Source organism: Lissotriton vulgaris, chromosome 6, assembly GCF_964263255.1.
Source record: "Lissotriton vulgaris chromosome 6, aLisVul1.2, whole genome shotgun sequence".
Classification (NCBI taxonomy): Eukaryota; Metazoa; Chordata; class Amphibia; order Caudata; family Salamandridae; genus Lissotriton; species Lissotriton vulgaris.
Genome location: NC_141694.1, coordinates 910,142,084 through 910,163,141, shown reverse-complemented (window position 1 = coordinate 910,163,141; position 21,058 = coordinate 910,142,084). Strand labels below are relative to the sequence as shown.

At 48.0% G+C, this 21,058-nt stretch overlaps 1 protein-coding gene across 6 annotated transcripts in view; it reads left to right on the top strand.

Moving 5' to 3' along the window:
* The window catches only part of BIRC6 (baculoviral IAP repeat containing 6), a 2,386,688-nt gene that overhangs the window by 771,842 nt on the left and 1,593,788 nt on the right, over positions 1-21,058 (top strand). For all 6 annotated transcript variants that reach the window (XM_086926902.1, XM_086926900.1, XM_086926901.1 and 3 more), the window contains one exon: positions 19,227-19,435. In XM_086926902.1, the coding sequence (XP_086783028.1) occupies positions 19,227-19,435 (209 nt within the window). The remainder of the gene's footprint in view (positions 1-19,226; positions 19,436-21,058) is intronic.

Genomic DNA, 21,058 nt, shown 5'->3' with positions numbered 1-21,058 from the left:
GTAACAATATTCAAAGTTTTGGGGGCCAAGCTGTCCCTGCTTGACCAGGAGACTGAACTTAGCAGAGCCATGCATCAGCGAGACCCATGCTTGATGAAGTCCCTTAGGAGTCCCTCCAGTTCTCGGAAAGATTGACATGGGAGGAACATCAGAAGATTATCAAAGAGGTATAAGAGTCGAGGAATCATTAACATTTTCACCACCGCCATGCACCCTCATAAAAGATAATTCGAGCCTCCACCATTATATGATGTATGTGCATAGGGAGGTAACTGCTGTGGTCCGGTTGATTGAAAAATGCGGATGCTTGGATATCAGAAGGAAATTCTCTCCCAGCCAACCAATTTCTCTCCCAGACTGACCTGCTGATGGGGCCTGGGGTTAAATGGGAAAAGACAGGAATTTTTCAAGATAACCCCAAGGCCCGATACTGTCTTTAACTCTGCAAGGAGTAGGGCGATACCATGATTGTTCGGCTCAAGATCTTTGAAGTAAAATAGAACATCGTCCAAATAGAGAGACATTGTGTGACGTCTGTCCTGAAGGGGGAATCTCCCATTTCTCCCATTTCTCCCCACTATGGGCCCCCCGGATCACTAGTGGCTTTTTTCTGTGTGGAAAAATGAAGAGGGAGAGCGGGCAGCCCTGCTTGGTGCCAAAATAGGTGAACATGCTTGCTCCTGGAAAACAGATCTGTATTATTGGATCCATGTACAGAAGCAGAATCAGCCATATGGTACAGGCTCCAAAGTGGTCCAAGACCAGAAAAAGGTAATCCCAGTGCAGTGTGTTGAACTACTTTTGCAGCAGGCTATGAAAGCAAGACCTAGGCCGTTGCCTTGCAATATGCTTTCCTTAGTCTAGGGGTCTCCAACCTTTTCTGAAATAAGAGGTACTTATGATCAATGAAAATAATCCAGAGCTACCATTATTAATAGTATTGTAATGGTGACCACATCACACAAGATTATATTAGTAGCCACCCCATTCAAGATCACTAGCCATGATTAGGCAGGGTAGTCGGCAGTAATGTAAAATAGCTCTGCCATTTGGAATGCCGTTACATATGTCATACATATTAGCTATAGTTTGAATGACCCTGGCGCCAAGGTAATTCCATTAGTAAACTTTAAATATATTTTGCGAATTCAACTATTTTTCTCTAAACATCAGGTTCGAGGCATGTGGGCTGCTGAATTCATATCTGTGCATAGATCGCCGCCTAGTGTTGGGTCCGTATGATTGTACCTTGTTGTCCTGGAAGAGCTTTGGAAGTATCACGAGATAGGTGACTCCTCCTCTGGACTACAGTGCGCATGGGCATCTTCTCCATCCTCAGATTGTTTTTTTCCGCCATTGGGTTCAGATGTTATTCCTATACTCTAACTTCGGAATCGAAACACAACTTTTCTAAAGGCCTTCGACTTCGACTGTATTGTTTTCGCTCGGTACTCATTGACTCGATCGAACTTTCCATCTCGAACCGGTCGTCGACGCGGGCCGTTGGGACTTTTCGACGCCACGTGGTCCTGCTGTCGATGGAAAGAAGCCTGTTCAAAAGGTGCCCACAATGCCACTCCAAGTTCCCGCATACTGACAAACATGCAACAAGTGCCTATCACCAGACCATAAGGAAGAAAACTGCCCAGCCTGTGCCCAATTCCGTTCGAAGAAAACCATACGGATTCGACGGGCCGCTAGGCAAGAGATGCAGCGACAGGCACCGGGACCAGACAACCTCTTCGATGATGACCAAGAATTTCCAGAAGCTGAAGATTCGGACCTAGAGATCGTCACCGTCGAGGACTACTCGAACTCAGACGAGATCCCACCGGGGAAATCGTGAGTACACTGCCACCGACACCGATTCCCCCTTTACAGAAGGATCCGGTCGAGGCATCGCCAAAAGGCCTTAGCCAAGATCCGAAGAAACATTCCCCAGCCCGCCGTCCCGCTCGGCTCCGAAACCAAAGACTAAGCCTTCAGAGACCCCAGGGCCAAGTAACGTGATCCCAAAGAAGGTTCTAGAACCCAAGAAGGTCGTCGACCCGAAAAAGGCCGTACAGCCTAAAGGCGTCGACCCGAAGAAGGCCGTCGAGCTAAAAGGCGCCGAACCTAAATAGGCCGTCGAGCCAAAGAAGGCCACCGAGCCGAAGGGCGCCGACCTGAAGAAGGCCGTCGAGCCAAAAAAGCCTGCTGTGCCGAAGGTCGCCGAACCGAAGAAGGTCTGTGATCCAGACGGAGAAGGCTATCGAACCAAAGACAAGTGTGTGAGAAGTTGGCCTGATATGCAGTGCTCACTATTCTAGTGATCACTATGTATCAGTCCAAACGACCCTTATTGATGATTGGTTGTAAGTCAACCTTATAGACCAGCTATCCTAGTAGCATGGACAAGAGCAGTCTTTAGGCTAAACTCTAGAGGGCGTGTTAAGCCAGCTGTTATACCATCACATATACCCCTTGAACACCAAGTGAAAGGACACCACACAAGTTGTTATGAAAATAAAAGGATATTTATTTATAACACAACAACCCTGGACTCTGTATGAGGACAGGGTGCTAAGCACAATACAAAACTATTAAAGAAATACTGAAAGTCGCACAATTTACACAAATGCCCGAGGGGCACGAAACCATATACTATGGAAGTGGAATGCGAAATTACTAGCAGGTAAGTACTACTCTCATAGACTTTAGAAACGCTAGGCATACAATGCTGAACCCTTCGATTAGAAGCAGGAGGCCTAGGGACGTCGTGTGCAGAGTGGGAACTCTCACCCGTAATGCGGGACAAAGTCTATGGATACTAGTAAATGCAAAAGTTAGTGTTCTCGGGCGAACCCGAGTAGGTAGGTCAAAAACGAAAGTGGATCTAGACACTTAGAGAGTTAGTCTACGCTGGAGCACCGTAGTACTCGGTTTACCTAGCCCAGGGGCTGCGGCTGCATAGGGTTCAAGTGTCGTCGGGAATCCTCGTTGACGAACCAGGAGCCTGAAGTGAAAGTTGCTGGCAGGCGACCAGTGAAGATGTTACGGGCTGATCCAAGGACTGGATCAGTTGAAGAAGAGTACCTGTAAGCAGAGGGGACCAAGTTCTGAATCACTAGCCAGTGATTAGGTGGGCACCAGGATGGCACCGGACGAGGTCACTCAGCCAGGCGAAGAGGTGACACTGGATTCTGCTGCTGCACGGACCAGGGGCGCTGATGTCGACCAGGCTGGAGGTCTGCGAGCTGTCCCAAGTCGGATGTCTGCTGCTGGCGATGCTGGATCCGGTGAAGGAGGCAACAAGCCTTGGCTACGGCAAGCCCACGTGGCGACACAAAATGGCGTCTTGAGTGGACCAGGAGGGTCCGAGGAAGGTCCCCTTCAGGAGGAGACTAGGGCCAGTCTAGAGGAGCTAGACCAGCGGTGTAACAAATGTAGGACGTCGTCTGAAGGGTCACTAGCCAACGGGCAAGTGACCGGACAACGTGGCAAGCGACACAGAAGTAAAAGGGCCCCACGCAGATCTGGAGGATGCTGGGGGGCTGGTCTTCGGTGCTTGTGCTGCTTGGGGTTGGGGCTTCTCTTACCCCAGTGCACCCACTCGAGGGTCCCTCGGTGGTCGTGCTAGGTCAGCGTCGTGTTGGTTCTGATGGTCGCCGGGTCCTCTGGTCTCGTCGCACCTACGGTTCTCAGCTGTGCTGTAGAGGCAGGTTGAGGTCAGAGAGGGCAGGGAGTCCGGGTCTCGTCGTGCTGGTCAGTCTGGTTCCGGAGGAAGGACGTCTTAGCAAACCACAAGATACTTAGTTGGTGCCTGCTGCTGCAGGGTGACTACTCCTTAGTCACAAGGGAGAAATCTTAAGAAGAAGTCTTGAGTTCCTTTCGTAGAAAGTAGTTTCAGGATTCAAAGATGATCTAATTTGGAAGGGTCCCCGCTCCTACCTTTATTCTAAAGAAAGGGGCTGGTACGGGACTAGGTCCTGCCCATGGGTGGGACCAGGAAGGGGGGTGGTTACACCCCTCTCCCCTGTCCGGACTTTCCCCAGCTCAGGGGCTGGTGTGCCCCTGGAACTGGTTCAAGCCGGCCTATGCATAGTGAGCACCGGGGTACCACTTGCATTCACCTTCCTATTCCGCCCTGCCTACCCAGGATACACAAAACCCTGTCTGGGATGGTGCTAGCACCGCCCCTGACAGGAAACCCTGTGTCCAAGCTCTCCTCGCTGGAAGGACTCCCAGCAGCAGGAGGTCAGACTTGTGTCTGTGGTGGCAGCATCCATTTTGTGATGCTGAGGCTTGAGTTAACTTTAACCGGGGTTCACAGTTACACACATGTCGTGTCCCTCTAGAAGGGTGGAATGCTAACCCCGTCGCCAGAATTGGCGAGGGGTTAGTATTCCAATTCGTATGACACCTTACTCGACATGTTTTGATAAAGCGATACCAGAGTTGGCATATAACCGCGAGGATTATAATGCACTTAAGAGTATATGGTATGCGTTATCATGGAACAGCTATTAGGACTTGGTTCCGCAAGCTGCAAACGGGCTCAGCTCATGCCAGAGCACCATCTCACATGATTCCAAGCACTCTGCCTTCAGGATTGTTAAGGCCTGCCATAGGAGTGACTGATAGGAATACATGTGTCCATTTTAGGGTTAGATATAGGTATACTTTATCTAAAGCAAAGGGTGATTACACCACCTTGCCCCAGCTGTCGTGCAGCCAGTTGTGTCAGATTTAGATGGCCAGCCAGGGGTGGCATAATACATGCTGCAGCCCCTGGTAGGCCCTGGGTACACCTATGCCCTGAGTTACAGGGTCTGATAAGGTGGCCCAGTACCAATTGGTATATGCACCTAAGGTACACGTGTCAATTTAGTGAGAGAACAGCTAGGCTGGGGGTCTGATTAGCAGGCCCACAGCCAGAGAAGTCGTAAACCAGTGAAGCAAAAAGCAAAAATCTGGGGTGATCATAGGATTGCAGACCCTACTCTCCTACAAAGTGCTCCAAAAAGACCGGTCGATCCGAAAAAAGCCATCGACTCGACAAAGGACAGTCAACCGAAAAAACCTGTCGAGCACAAGAAGCGCGTCGAACCGAAAAACCCGGTCGATCCGAAATCACTTGTCGACCCGAACAAAGGGTCAGAGCCGAGAAAAAGCAATAAAGCACCGAAAGTCGTCGAAACAGAAGGGGTTATCGACCCAGAGGCAATAGTCGATCCAAAACAGACTAAGCCGAAGAAGTCAAAGACACAGCCAAGGACAGTGGAAGAAGAACTCTGCCATCCAGATCCATCAGACGACCAGGCAAAAATATATATTAATTCTGAGACTGGTAAAGTCACAATCCTACACAGGAAGAAGAGACCACTGGACACAGACTCTCATTCCCCCATTCCTCTAAAGAAGAAGGACTTTGAGACTTCTCCCTCTAGACCCTTCATTCCTTTCTATCCCACTATGCCTACTACGCCTTTTGCTCCTTGCTCTCCTTCTCACTATGGGGACAATGAGGGTGACACAGGGGAAGATCCTCAGCATGATTATGACTATCCAGAGGATCCTAACCCCCAAAATGAACCATGGCTAGAGCCAACTGACCCATATGACACGCATCCCATCCCTGACGTCTCCTCATACCCAACAAAGCAGTCACCTACTGACAACACCATTGTCTTCAACCAACTAATAGACAGGGCAGCGCAGTACCACAACGTAGACATGCACAATGATCCTATAGAAGAAGACTTCTTATTTGACACTTTCCCTACTTCAGAGAAAAACGTCAGAACACTTCCTATGCTAAAGGGGGTATTAAAACACGCGCTTGATATATTTAAAGATACAGCCAGGGCACGCGTAATCAATCCCAGAATTGAAAATAAATATAGAGCAGCCCCTACAGACCCTACCTATATCAGAGGTCAGTTACCATTAGACTCACTGGTAGTGGCTAATGCACGCAAAAGGGCCAACTCACAGACAACAGGGGAGGCTCCAAAATACTGAAGGCCTCGCGTAAAAGGGTAGCTTCAAAGCAGGCCCGGACTAGCCTTAGCGGGCACCGGGCAATCCCCTGGTGCGCCGCAAGGGTGGGGGCCGTTTCTGAGCCCCTGGGGGCCACTTTTGTTACAGGGCCGTTTTTGCAGCATAGCTGCAAAATCGGCCCTGCAACAAAATCGGCCGAAAACCGGCCCTAGCAAAGAGTGGTCTGTTTAACTCACACTCTGTTCATCACCACCCCCTTTTGTAAATCGTTTTTGGCCACTATAGGTGTGGCAGGGTATACTCAGACATGAGTCCCTTTCTCACTGCTCCATCAGGATTCAAGCAAGCCGGGCCTAAGAAGGCTGAAATGCCAGAAACCGGTCCCCGGTAGCTTGTCTCCTTTCTGGTGAAGAATTGGCTTGGTAGTTTAGTCTGCCCTGTTCCCATGATGCACTGGGCCAGGGACAGACTGATTTGCATATAGCCAGGTTCTGAGCTGGGATGGGGCAGTGAGATAAATAACGGTGATGGATCAAGCCCTGATCTTTGGACTGGGTAAGAGTGGTCTGTTTAACTCAGACACTCTGTTCATCACCACCCCCTTTTGTAAATCATCTAGCAAAGCGCTCGGCGGCACCTCCAACCCCCCCCTTAACCCCCCCCCCCCCCCGAGTGGGGATGGGGGGCAGCCAAGCACTTTGCCAGGGCCGGTTTTGGTTCCCTGTCCTGTTGCGTGCTTATCTAGGTTCCTGATCGATACTGTGACCTTATGCCCCTATTCGGCTATAAATCCATTTATTCCCTATATTGGCATAACCGTTCAAGTGCGATTTTCTGAAAAGTCATCTCTGGCCTCACACGAACAGAGCCACATTCCAGCATGACTCTCTGCTACTTCCTTTGCGACCAATTAGTGCAATGACAGTGCAGCAGTCACTATCTGATATTCCTAGATAACACTCCGAGTTCTTCAACAAGATAAAAACTTAGCAAACCTGGAAATCCCCGCTTGCTATGTTTTGATTAGTAATGGAACTCTAATGAGCAACTGATAACTGTCACTTCCTAGTGACATCTTTAATTGACGTCTTATGTCCAGCAAACTTGCGTCAAACCCGGCACCTGTCAGGTATAAATATTACCAACGTTGCCTTGAGCTGAGAGAGATACGAGCTGCGAGTTCGTTCCCTGTTGCTGATGCCAGCTGCCTGCATGACCCAGTGTTGGTAAAAACTAGCACTCTGTCGCTGCAGCCTGCTATCCTGTGGTGGTGAAGCTGCTGATTACCATTATCGCCGCTACAGCGCGAACTATGGTGCAGTACGCTTGAGGAGCCGAGCAGCCGTCCTCTGCGAAGACATCCAGCCCAGCTGCCCGCGGACGCTGTCCCCCCTCCTTCCTCGACGCGCTGAGAGAAGCCGCTGCCTTTCTCGTGCAGAGAAATCCAGTCCCGGCGCTTCCGGTTTACCCTCGCGGGTGACTGGGATATCGAGAGAGACCCCTGAAGGAGATACCAATCCTCCATCATTCTATTCAGAGGTATGGTGTTGACTAAACCCTTAGACGAGAATTCTTGAAACAAACCTTGGCAAAACCAACTTAACTTAAGCTACTTACTTACTCCCCTTCTCACGTGTTAGGCTTAGGTCAGGCACACTGGGGTAGGCTTAGTTAGAAGCACCAGTTGAGTATGTTAGCCTAATGTATATATGACTGTATATATGTTTTATTACTTTTAAACCATTGTATGGCTAAGAAACCATATCAATGCTTTTACAGTTCTATTTCGCAATACTTATCTTACTGTACGTACTTTTTATAATAACAATTATTGCAATTGTGGCAATACATTTCTCTTGTACGAGAAGAAAGACTGTTCAATAAATGTTAACCTTTATTGATAAACGCCCGTCTCTCTATTCTCTACATCTGTGAAAGTAAACTGCACCAGACTGACTGAGTGAAATCTATGTCTATTGTTTCACACGACCCTAGAGATCGACTCTTGATCTGAGGAGCAAAGTTGTCATGTTGCACGGTTGTTGGAAAACTGAATCCCTTCTTGTCTGTGCCCAGGAAGCTGATCACTTCCTATGCAGAGAAGAAAGTTTCCAGTGACCTCTGAGCTAGTTGGTAACACAACCCAATTAAGTTTAGCATAGTCAGTGGAGGCCTGGAATATAAGCAGTTCCACGTCGATACTACTGTTTGTTATTCCAATGCGCAGGGCCTAGTGGGAAACTAGGAACTACACAGGCTTCACAGGCCTCCAATTCATGGAGAATTGCGAATACACAAGCTCTGCTAGGTCGTTACGACAGAGCACACTATGACCAGCTTGAAAGCTTAATGCAACACCTGCCAGATCCTTTTAAAGCCCAAGCTAATGACCTCATACAGGAGGGAAAATGTATTACAAACGCCTCCATCAAATGTGCGCTTGACGCAGCCGACACTGCAGCCAGGTCTATTAACACTAGCGTTTTACTACGACGACATGCATGGCTGCGTATTTCGGGCTTTAAGAACGAGGTGCAGTCCACCATTCTTAACCAACCAGTCAATCAAGACTTCCTTTTTGGCCCTGCAGTCAACACCATTTTAGACAAAATGAAGAAAGACACAGAAACTGCAAAATCAATGGGTGCATTGCAGTTTCAGCAACACAGCGGTTCCTTTTGACACTCCTCATACAGAGCAGCTACACGAGGCAATACTTCACAGACCTCATCTACATACAAAGGCAACACCCAAGGTTCCTTTAACAAGAACTCCAACAGAGGAGGTTATAGGGGCAACAAGAACAAGGGAAGAGGACGTGGAGGCAATAACACCAGAGCCTCCACTGCCACAAAAAAGTGACTTCATCATGCTACCTCCAGACACACTAACACCGGTCGGAGGCAGACTCCAACAATTCCTACCTGTCTGGAACGCAATTACCACGGACAGGTGGGTGAGACAAATTATCCAGTATGGTTATTGCCTAGAACTCACCTCTACCCCACCAAACATACCACCCAGACACCGTCCTATGTCCAAAGAACACATCAACCTGCTACAACAAGAGGTGAAATGCATGCTGGAAAAGGGGGCCATAGAGCCAGTCCCTTTCCAACACCAAGGGACAGGAGTATACTCCCTATACTTCCTTATTCCCAAGAAGGACGGTTCACTCAGGCCAATATTGGACCTCAGACCCCTAATCAATACATACTGTCGGAACATTTCCATATGATCACACTACAGCAAGTGCTCCCTTTGCTACAGCATGGAGACTTCCTAGCAACATTGGACCTCAAGGACGCGTATTTTCACATACCTATCCATCTAGCTCACAGAAAATATCTCGGGTTCACAATAGAAGGTCAACACTACCAATTCAAGGTTCTCCCCTTCGGGGGGACCACGGCTCCAAGAGTGTTTACAAAATGCTTAGCAACAGTAGCTGCACATCTCAGGAGGCAACACATCCATGTGTTCCCGTACCTAGACGATTGGCTGATACAAGCAAAATCGTACCAACAGTGTGCAAGAGACACGTCTCAAACACTTCAGCTGCTACACAGCCTAGGTTTCTCAATAAACTACCCAAAATCACATCTAAAACCATCCCACACTCAAGAATATCTGGGAGCTACTATAGATACCTCAGTGGCAAAGGCATACCCAAACTCAGCGAGGATAGCCAGTATGCAGATGCTCATTCGCAAATTTCTGCCACAACACTCTCTTCCAGCTCGAGTCTTCATGCAGCTCATAGGCATGATGGCCTCCTGCATATTCATTGTCCCCATGCCAGACTCCAAATGCGTCCATTGCAAGAATGCCTAGCACGGCAGTGGAACCAAGCTCAAGGACAACTACATGACCTAGTGTTGGTAGACAGTCGTGCTCACAACTCTCTGCAGTGGCGGAACCCACAAAACCTTTCCAAGTGGCGACTGTTCCAAGAGCCGGTTCCAAAACTAGTACTAACAGCGGACGCATCACAGGCTGGGGAGCCCACCTCCTTCACTACACAGTACAAGGGCTCTGGACAATCAACCAAAAGAAACTGCATATCAACCAACTAGAGTTGCTAGCGATATTCCTTGCCCTGAAAGCATTCCAAAAATACTTGTACAGCAAGACTGTGTTGATCCGGACGGACAACATGACAGCAATGTGCTATATCCAGAAACAGGGAGGAATACACACTCCACAGCTGTCACACTTGGCACAGAGCATATGGAAGTGGGCAATTCCAAAAGATATCTTTCTCCTTGCAGAACACCTCCCAGGGAAAGACAATCAAATAGCAGACCTGCTCAGCAGGCACAGCCAGCTACTACACAAATGGGAGATTCACCCCCAAGTTCTCCAACCATTCTTCAGGCAGTGGGGGCACCCGGAGATAGACCTGTTTGCAATAAACAAAAACTCAAAATGGCAGTACTTTGCCACCAGGTTCCCACATCCGTTGTCACAAGGCAATGCGATATGGATGAACTGGTCAGGCAGATTTGCGTATGCTTTTCCCCCAGCACCACTGATTCCGCTGGTGGCACGCAAACTGCGGCAGCAGTCACTCACACTGATCCTAGTTGCTCCCACATGGGCAAGACAGCCATGGTACACAACGTTTCTGGAACTTTCAGTAGTTCCTCATCAAAGGCTGTGCCTCGCACCCCATCTTCTAACTAAGAACCATGGAGAAATCAGACACCCAGATCCCAATCAGATGAACCTAGCGATCTGGCTCCTGAAGTCTTAAAATTTGGATACCTTAACTTGCCTCCGGCCTGCATGAACATCATTAAAGAGGCAAGACTACCAACTACGAGAGCGTGCTATGCAGCTAAATGGAAGAGATTTGTCATTTACTGCAAAAATAACCAAATCAAACCTTTAGATGCTTCCATACTGAACATTATATGTTACCTGCTGCATCTTCAAAGATGCAACCTAGCATACTCTTCCATAAGATTACACCTCGCTTCTATAGCAGCATACCTTCAAAACAGGCAACACCTTTCACTGTTTAGAGTACCAGCAATAAAGGCTTTTATGGAGGGTCTTAAAAGGGTGATCCCTCTAAGACACCCACCTTCCCCAGTCTGGAATCTAAATATAGTACTTACCAGACTTATGGGACCTCCTTTCGAACCTCTCATGCGAACTGCAATTCTTAACGTGGAATGTGGCTTTCTTGATTGCCATTACCTCACTCAGGCGAGTTACAAGCACTAACAATTCAAGAACCCTTCATGCAAGTACATGCTAACAGGGTGGTTCTTAGAACAAACCCTAAGTTTATGCCAAAGGTCATATCCAATTTCCATATTAATCAATCAATAGAACTGCCAGTGTTCTTCCAAAATCCACAGTCAGTAGCTGAAAGATGCCTACACACACTGGATGTAAAGAGAGCTCTGCTTTATTATGTGGACAGAACGAAGTCATTTAGGAAAACAAAGCAATTATTTGTTGCTTTTTCACCACAACATAAAGGAAATCCAATATCAAAGTCAGGAATAGCCAGATGGGTCATTAAATGCATTCAAATATGTTCTCAAAAGGCTAAACGCACTTTAACTGTCCCCCCAAGAGCACACACTACGCGAAAAATGGGGGCATCCATGGCTTTCCTAGAGAATATTCCTCTTGAAGACATATGTAGAGCAGCCACATGGACTACCATACACACTTTCAGAAAACACTACTGTGTAGACGTGCAAGCAAAGCAGCAAGCTGCTGTAGGCCAGGCTGTCCTCAAAACTCTTTTTCAAACTGCTGCAGATATGAATGTCAGCAGCCCTACATGCCAAGAACAGATGCATACTGGTAAGTAACATATTCCTTTACGGGTACTCAAAACACGAAGTTTTGTCTTGAATGCACACTTTTCAGTGTTGGCATATTTATTCAGAAAAGCAAAATCTTCTAATTTAGTAGGCTGGGATGGACACAGGAGAGCTACTTAAAGGTAGCTGGAGAGTTACCAGTAGCTCGCAAACTACTTGGAGAAGCCTGCCATAGTCTATACCCATCAGAGATTGCCCATTTAACTGCTCCTGCGAGGCCATTATAACCTGTCCATGGTGAGAGCAGAGCCTTCAAGGGTTCGAGGAATGCATTTGAATAATGTTCATGACACATGGTAATGCAGAAAACTGCCTGGTTTGCTCAAGATTTCAAGAATGATTCTGGGTGAGGAGGGAGGTGGGCTATAAGGAACTGTGTTTAGCCTATGTTATACTCAATACATTGCCTCGTCTGTGACTTACCCTGCCCCATAGTAAAAAGGGATGAATCAATCATCCCTTTTTTTTCCAAGCTGCTTTTTTTCTGTTTTTCTCGAGTTTGTCCTTGAGCAAAGTTTTTTTTCTCTCAATAAGTTGTTCTGCAAGAAAGTAGATGTATAGACATGCCTATTAATGTAGCAACCTTTTGTTGCATGGTGAAAGGAAGACTGACTTTTTACTACTTTAGCATTTGGTGAAACATCTGTAATATTTTGGTACTTACTCATCTTTTTGTCTGTGAGTGATAAAGCAAAATTGCATCTAATGTTGTTTTTTTTATCATTATAATCCTCATTAATTCAAAGAGACTGTAGTTCTAGATTGCTTACCTTTAGAATTACCCCCAGGTGTCAGACTGGATCCGGAGATTTTTCTTTAGCAGTACCCCTGCGCGTCAATAGGTAGCCTGGGTCGACTCCGCGTCTGTCATGGTCGGCGGAATGACATTGTGGAGTCTACTTAGACGCTGCCCCTGCGCGCTGACATCAGTTCTTTCTGTTTCCACGCCAGTTTTGTGCCGATCTTGAGAGAGCTACCTCTTAGTCAATTTTTGACTACCTTTTTCTCGACTTTTGTCGATTTCTTTTAGAGTCTTCCGACTCCTGGTGTACGAGGGATGTCCCATCGACGGACCGTGTTCAAGCCGTATGAAGCCTATAACCGCCTGATGTCGGTTACGGACCCCCACCTCGGGTGGCTCTGGTGCCTAGAGCGCAACCACGACCCAGAGTCTTGCTCCGACTGTTGGTCCATGAATCCCAGGTCTTTGTGGGAGCGGTCCAGTAAGTTGTTGGAGGCCCGGCATTTGGCTTCGCGTTGCTCGAGGTACCGGTGGAGAGGAAGGTATTGAGTCCGATCACAGAGCCACCACCATCATTTGTCATCCAAGTCTTCGAGATCTTCGAGTAAGTTGAAGCATAAGAAGAAGGTGAAGATCAGCCTCGCTCTTCACCTTCTCCCGTCAGTTGGCCGACACAGCGCTTGACCCGGAGCATTGTAGTTCTCCAGCTCCGTCTTCGGATCCTGCTCCAGGTACGGCTCAGAGTTTCCCCCCTTTTCCCGGTGCTGGAGCGTCCCCTGCCCAGCTTTGAGCTTTTTATTAAGCGCTGCATGTCATCTTTGGTCAGCCCGACTCTGCCAGTGTGCCTTCAGGCCCCTCTGACTCGGCTGGGGCCCTGGGACTTGGAAGCCGGCGGCTACGGCGTCACAGGGCGTCCGAGGATCCAGGCCTGGATCCAGATCAACGCCGGTCGACCTCACGGTACCTTCCCCGGTGCCAATCCCGATGACGATGCCCCAGGCGCTGGTCTTGTCCCGATCGGCACTGACCCCAGCCTCAACCCCCATTTGTACACGGCCCGGACTGACCTCGGGACTGGCATCAAAGGGTACTTTTGTGCCTCTGTTTATCCCTGGTGTTCCTTTCAGGCCTGCCTGGTAACCAGAGCAGGGTAAGGGGGACTGGGAGGGGTCTGTGGACCCTTTAGCTGACTGTCATATGTTGTTTCCTCAGGGTCTGATGCGATGACACAATGGCCCACCTCTCGATACCTTCAACTCTGATTTTTAATTTTACAGAGTATTGAAGTGATCAAGCGGGGGGAATGGATTTAGGAAGGGGACTGCAGGGAAGGAGATCTGTAAAATAAAAGTTAGTAGACAACACAATAAGCATTTGACATACTCAACTGAACCATAACAACTATCCAAGTTGCATTCTAAAATGGTTCTTCAAGTTAAACATTTTGTCATCAAGCTTCTGACTGTTCAATAGTGACTAAACAATACTAAATGCCACTAAAGTCACTAACCAGTTGTCTAATGCTTATTCTAAACAATGTTGCCCAGATTGTCAAATTGTCTTACATAATATGCTGCCAGATAAGCATTCTAAGTATGAATGGCTTTCTATATCACTGGTTCAGAACATAAAAGGTTAAATCACCTTTAAATGCAGTAAATAACCTCTTTACAGGGTCACAAAAATCATAAATATGCTTGAATTAAAAAGGATAAAGAAAACTAAATAAAATGAGCAAGGAAACTATTGTTATGCTTTGTTTTCTGTTCGGTAAATATACAAATGAGCCAATACACACACGAAAAACTAAATGCTCAGAACGTTTGCCAGATATGTAAATTACTGTACACGACGCTAGCGTTATGGCTTAAACTGTTTTTAGATCAGGCTTTCCTTCCTACCTACAGAGTACGACCTACTCTGTCTTCTGTGTGGAGTGGAGTTCGGGAAAGTCGTTGCGGGAGCCGGCACGTTCCTTCGTAACCCGGGAATGCCGGAAGAAGAGCTGCGAGAGCCGGTCTTCAGAAATTGTCCCGAGAGGCTTCAGGAGGAGTGAAACCCAGCCAAAGGGGCCCGAGCCTAAATAAAAAAGGAGAGCTCACCGCAATAGAGGAGAAAATCTTCCAAAGCCCAAATACCGGAACTCCAGTAAAAAGATCCTCTCTTGCTGGAGTCAGGGGAATAGTGAGCACAGGGAGAAGGACGTGGTCGCTGACGTTAAACGTGGCCACGTCCCATCACAAACAGCTCACCCATAGCATGCTGGGAAATGCAGTCCACAATAGTGAAAGACTGCATGTAACTTAACAAAGGAAGGAACACTGGACCTGCAAAACAGATAATGGACTGCAATAGACATTAGACTCCTTCACTAATGACAGCAAGTCAATAAATAAATGATTTTTAAACATGATTCATATAGGCATGATTTCAAGAAGTAATAACAAATATACATTGAGCAAGGCATTCATATTAACGTAAATGGGAGCAGAGTAACCACCAACGACTTGCAGAAGCAGACACATGCGCTTTGGCACAAAACAGTTTGGCGCATAACGGCATGCATGCGCAGGAGATGAGTGAGGCAGACCCTAGACCGCGCGGTGCCGCCCTAGTTTTGAGACTGACCAACTTGATGAGGCAGACTGGCGAGAGTACCTGGGTGACCCCAGTGGTCTGGATTCCTCCCCAGACCTTGGCATTCTTTCTCCCCCTACCATGGCAACAGAGTTTTATGCAGTGGTGTTGGATAGGGATGGCTGAGGTCTTGGGCCTTTAGCTTCCTACAGTGGCAGTCAGGACTAACCTCCTGACAGAGGCGCTTCAACCAGCAGCGGCCTCTTCGGAGCCCCTTCTGCCTTTTAATGAAGCCCTCATGGATGTCCTTCTGGGAACTTGGTCCAAGCCAGCACAGGGCTCCTGTGGACAGGATGATGGCCCGACTCCCCCGCCTGGCCCTGGGTGACCCACTTTTCCTCTCCCAACACCCGACCCCGAGAGCTTGGTAGTCCAAGCCTAGTCCTTCAAGGGCGCATTCCCTACTGCTCCCCCAGCAGCCAAGCAGCTGGATCATCTTGGGAAGAAGATGTTTTCTTCCGCCAGCTTAGTGCTGCGGTAGGTGAATACTGCATGCCTCTTACAGTGTGAGATACGGTTGCTATGTGCTGCCACAGTGCCCGGAGTAGGCCCAGGCCGTTCTCACCTGCGCAGTGGCAGAGGGTAAAGACGCAGCCAAATTCAACATCAGATGTGGGCTGGATACCACCGACTCACTGAACAGAGTGGTTTCCACGTCAGTAGCCCTGAGGCGCTGCGCCTCGTTGAGGACGTTTATTTTCTCTGGGGATTTTCAATCTACCTTACTGGACATGCCCTTTGATTACTGTCGCCTTTTCGGTGACAAGGCAGACTCTGCGCTCGAGCGCTTCAGGGACTCCAGGGCTACGACCAGATCCTTGGGCCCCGTAAAAACTTGTGCCCCAGACAGCTATGGAAGGGGTGTGCCGCCACGTTCGACCCAGTCTAGCCACGGGTTCATGCAAGCTGTCCAGCCTGTGCATGGCCGCAGACATGAGACCCAGGAACGCAGGTCTGAGGGCTAGCGAGGAGGGCCAGTCCACCCTGCAGCAGCCTCCAAACCCTTCTAGTCAGACCTTTCAGGGCCGCCAGAGGGTGGCAGGATTCGCCATCACTTCCCTCACTGGCATACCATCACGTCGGACAAGTGGGTTTTGCAAGGTAGTCTGGAGGGGCTTCTACCTCCCCTTCAAGACTACTCGTCCCTCCATGACACCATCTTTCGATCGCATGTCGGAGGATCATTTGACTCTTCTCCGCCAGGAAGTTGCAGCTCTGTTGGCCAAGGGAGCTATCGAAAGGGTCCCTGTGCCATAAGTAGTTAGTGGTTGCTACTCCCACTACTTTCTGGTAGTGAAGAAGGACACAGGCCTGCATCCAATCTTAGACCTCAGGGCCCTCAACCGCTTCCTCCGGAAGGAAAAGTTCAAGATGCTCACGTTGGCTCAGGTCCTGTCTGACCTCGACCCCAGAGACTGGATGGTAGCATTGGACTTGCAAGACGCTTATTTCCATATCCCCGTCCTGCCGGCCCACAGGCGTTCTCTACGGTTCAGGGAAGGCCTCGAGCATTGTCAATTCACTTTGCTCCCTTTTGGCCTTACCAGCGCCCCTCAGGTTTTCACGAATGTGATGGCGGTGGTCGCAGCTCATCTGCACAGATCAGGGGTTCCAGTCTTCCTCTAGCTCGACGACTGGCTGTTGAAGGCGAGTTCTCCCCAGGCTGTCTTCTCCACTTGCAGACTACGGCGGACATACTGCATTTGCTGGGTTTTACTATCAATGTGCGGAAGTCACACCTGACTCCTTCTCAGAAGCTCCTTTTCATCGGAGCGGTTTTGGATACGGTGCAGTTTCAGGTTTATCCCTCTGAACAGCAAGTCTGGGTGCAGCAATGGGGCAATCTTTCCGACGTTGTCCTGATCTCGGAGGGCACTGCACGTTAATTGCAGTGGTGGTTAATGAACCAAGATTTGTTCAGCGGCAGATCCCTCTCCATTCCCCAACCAGATTTATTGGTGGTGACCGATGCGTCACTCCTGGGATGGGGCGACCACATGGGAGAAGCGGAGATGAGAGTACTCTGGTCTCTGGTAGTCTGGCCTCCACATCAACCTTCTGGAGCTCTGGGCGATTCGTCTGGCACTGAAGACATTCCTACCCTCTATCAAAGGTAGTGTGGTACAGGTGTTCACAGACAACAGCCCCGCCATGAGATACTGCAACAAACAAGGCGGTGTGGGGTCGTGGATACTATGTCAAGAGGCTCTTCGCCTTTGGACATGGTTGGAACATCAGGGCATGTCCCTGGTGGTTCAACACTTGGCAGGTTCTCTGAACGCCAGGGCGGACTAGCTCAGGCGTTGGTGCATGATGGATCACAAATGGCGGCTGCACTTGGAGGTCTCTTTCAGTCGTGGGTAGAGTCTTGGTTAGATCTGTTTGCCACCCAAGAGAACGCTCATTGTCAGCAGTTTTGCGTGCTGGGTTTTCCAAGGCGTCACTTGCTCTGCAACGCTTTTCGTCGTGAGTGGAGTTGTGGCTCTCATATGCCTTTCCGCCTGTACCACTTCAGCCCCGAGTGCTGAAGATCATGCACGACCAGGCCTAAGTCTGACTTGAGGCTCCAGATTGGCCACGAAGAGTCTGGTATCCCGAGCTGCTACACATTTCCATCGATCCTCTGATCAGACTGCCTCTTCGGGAGGATCATAGTCGCAGCAGCAGGGGACGGTGCTCCACCCGAACCTATCCAGCCTTCACCTCCTTGCATGGAGTTTCAGCGGCGGTAGTTGACATATTTTGAGCTTCCGCCCGAAGTCTGTAATGTCATCTTGGCAGTCAGGCGTCTTTCCACCAAGTCTGTGTACGCCTGTAGAAGGAGTAAGTTTGTGGCATGGTGCACAGCAAAGGCTGTGGATCCCCTTTCTGCTCCCCTTTCGGTGGTACTCTTGTTCATCCACTCTCTAGCCCAGCAGGGCTTTGCCCTGGGCACACTAAAAGGCTATCTTTCGGCCATTTCTGCCTTTCTTTGCCTTCCTGGTCAGCCTTTCTATTGTTAATAGATTCCCTTAAGGGCATTATATATTGTTTTCCTTCTCCTTTCGTAATGCCCCAGTGGGACTTTAACTTTGTCTTGACATTCCTTATGTGTTCTCACTTTGAGCTTCTACATTACTGCTGTATCAGGCTCCTTACTCTGAAGACTGCCTTCCTTGTTGCCATTACCTCTGCTCGCAGAGTGAGTGAGCTTCAAGCTCTGTCCTCAAAACCTCCTTTTCTTGCTGTTCATCCAGACAAAGTAGGCCTTCGGGCATAGGCCTCTTTTCTTCCTAAAATGGCTACCTCGTTCCACGTAGGACAGACCATCACTCTGCCGACCTTTTTCCCGCCTCCGCATCCCTCCAAGGAGGAGGGGAGACTCCACCGTCTGGATCCAAAACACATGCTGTCTTTCTATTTAGACCCCACAAAATATTTTCGGGTGGAAGATCAACTCTTCGTTGGCGCCAAGAGAGGTCAGGCTGTACAAAAACGTACCATCTCTCGATGGGTTGCCCTATGGTTTAAAATCTGTTACTCCTTGGCAAAGAAGGAATACCTAGGGGGATTGCTTGCCGACTATATCAGGGCGACGGGCAGCTACACTAGTGGTCAGTGTCTTGCATTTCTCTGCTCTTCTGGTGTAGAAAGTCGTGTCCGAACTGACGTCCGTGCGCAGGGGCGGTATCTAAGTAGACCTTGCGACGTTATTCCTATGATCACGACACCAACGATAGACACAGAGTTGACCGACACCACCTACTGATGCGCAGGGGTACTGCTAAAGAAAAATCTCTGGATACAGTCTGGCGCCTGGGGGTAATTCTTAAGGTAAGGAATCTATAACTTCATGAATTTTACAGATGCATCATTACTGAAGGTAAGTAACTTATTCATTAAGTAAATCTGGGACTCCGTTTTTGATTAATAGATGGATTTGTGTATACAAAATTTAGAAAAGCCTTTTTTCACAATTTTTTTTTTCATTTTAGCCAGTCATTAATTATATTTCATATTAGTTTCTTGTACTTTTTCAGATCACTGTGATTGGTCGATATGGAAGCACAAATGCCCGAGCCAAGATTCCTTTAGGATTTTACTATGGCCATACATATATCTTGCCTTGGGAGAGTGAGGTGAAGTTAATGCATGATCCTTTAAAAGGAGAAAGTGAATCGGCAAGTCAGCCAGAAATCGACCAGCACTTGTCTATGATGATAGCCTTGCAGGAAGACATACAGTGCAGGTCTGTTTTCAGTTCCTTATTGCTGTTTGTTGATGTTGATTTGGCATGGTCATTGTAATGTAATAGCTTGTGCAGTCAACCAGTTCTCCTTCGTATGATCTTCATTGACAGTCATAAACCTTTGAATAATTATCCCCAGAACATTGACTGTACACTTCATTGCAAATCAGGTGCAAGAATCAGCCTAATCAAAGCTAGAGAGTGCCTTCTGAATTCTATCAATGGGCAATCTATTTTGTTATCCTGGGATTATCACAATTCCAAAAATGAATCCCTCTTATAAAACTACATTGCAGCGCCTTGACCTAAATTGCTTCTTAGCCTGAATATAATGGATGGAAAAAATGAGGCCCGATGGGCTAAGAATTAGAAAGTTTAAAAAGCACCTTGTGACTTTTAAAAATATAGAGGTTTTAATCCTATAATCCCTCATACTGGCAGTTGCCTCTGAGACAGTTCTTTTTTCCGGCTTGTGAGAGTGGGGTGTGGAATACTGGGGGTATTTCCCAGCCCATTTTGTGCCATAAATATTTCATTTTCTGCTTCATTCAACGTTTCCTCTTGCTGCAAAGTAAATTCAGACTTTTTTGTTACCCTCATCTGGTCTGAGTGGTGTGCGTTCCAGTTCTCATTGTAGGAATTAGTTTTGTACCAGTTATCTATAGTTACCCTCTAGGGCGGAGAGGAGATTGGAAAGAGAGGAAATTTGGAAGAGATGTTTGCGAAGGACAAGGCTCGCAAGGAACTATCTCCTTTTACTTCGACGCTTCCTGACTCTCCAAAGGACTCTTTCAGAGGGACCACGGAGTAGAGGTACAGAAATGAGAAAAAAGAAAGGCACCCCTGACCTCGACAATTCAATTTTTAGGGCTCTCACTGGACCACAAGGAGAGATAGACGCGATTGGTGTAGCATAATAATTCTTCATTAGGAAGATAGATGTTGAAACACTCTAGTCGGACCCCACAGTCAGACTACTCACCGGCGAACCTGTAACCTTTCCAGCATATTTAAGGCCCTCTTTCTTAACAATTTCAACACAGAATCCTCTTCAGATACCTCTGGGACTATTGTAAGGTTCATGTCTTCCAGCGCAGAGACCCCTTTTTGCATTTCAGTTTGAAGACAAGTGATGTGTTCTTATTCCATCAAATGCACATTTCTGGCATGGACTGTTATTCTGTAAATATATAATATGTCTTATAAGCATGATCAATCGAAAGCACATTCAGTGATAATTTAGTGACTATTTGGTTTAGAAATTGTTCCCGGATTGTCTAAAATCTTATGACTATCACTCCATAATTATAGAATTTTATCTATTTATTCACTTCTTTTTAGGTTTATGTATTTTAGGTTTAGGTCCTTGAACACAAATGCAGACTCCAGTTTGAACAGGCAGAGGCTCCATTTTTAGGTCTCGGCTCAACGCGCGGAAGCGCGTCTCGCCGAGATCTTTTGTTAGCGAGTGTGCTTCCCAGGAGACAGTTTCGGCCATGCGCATCCCTGGAGCCGATTTGAAACGGGAACGCGCGCTGTGGCCAGGCGCTGTCTCCTGGGAAGCTCAAGCACCACACACGCATGCGCATACACACAAGCGCCCATGCACGCACGCACATACAT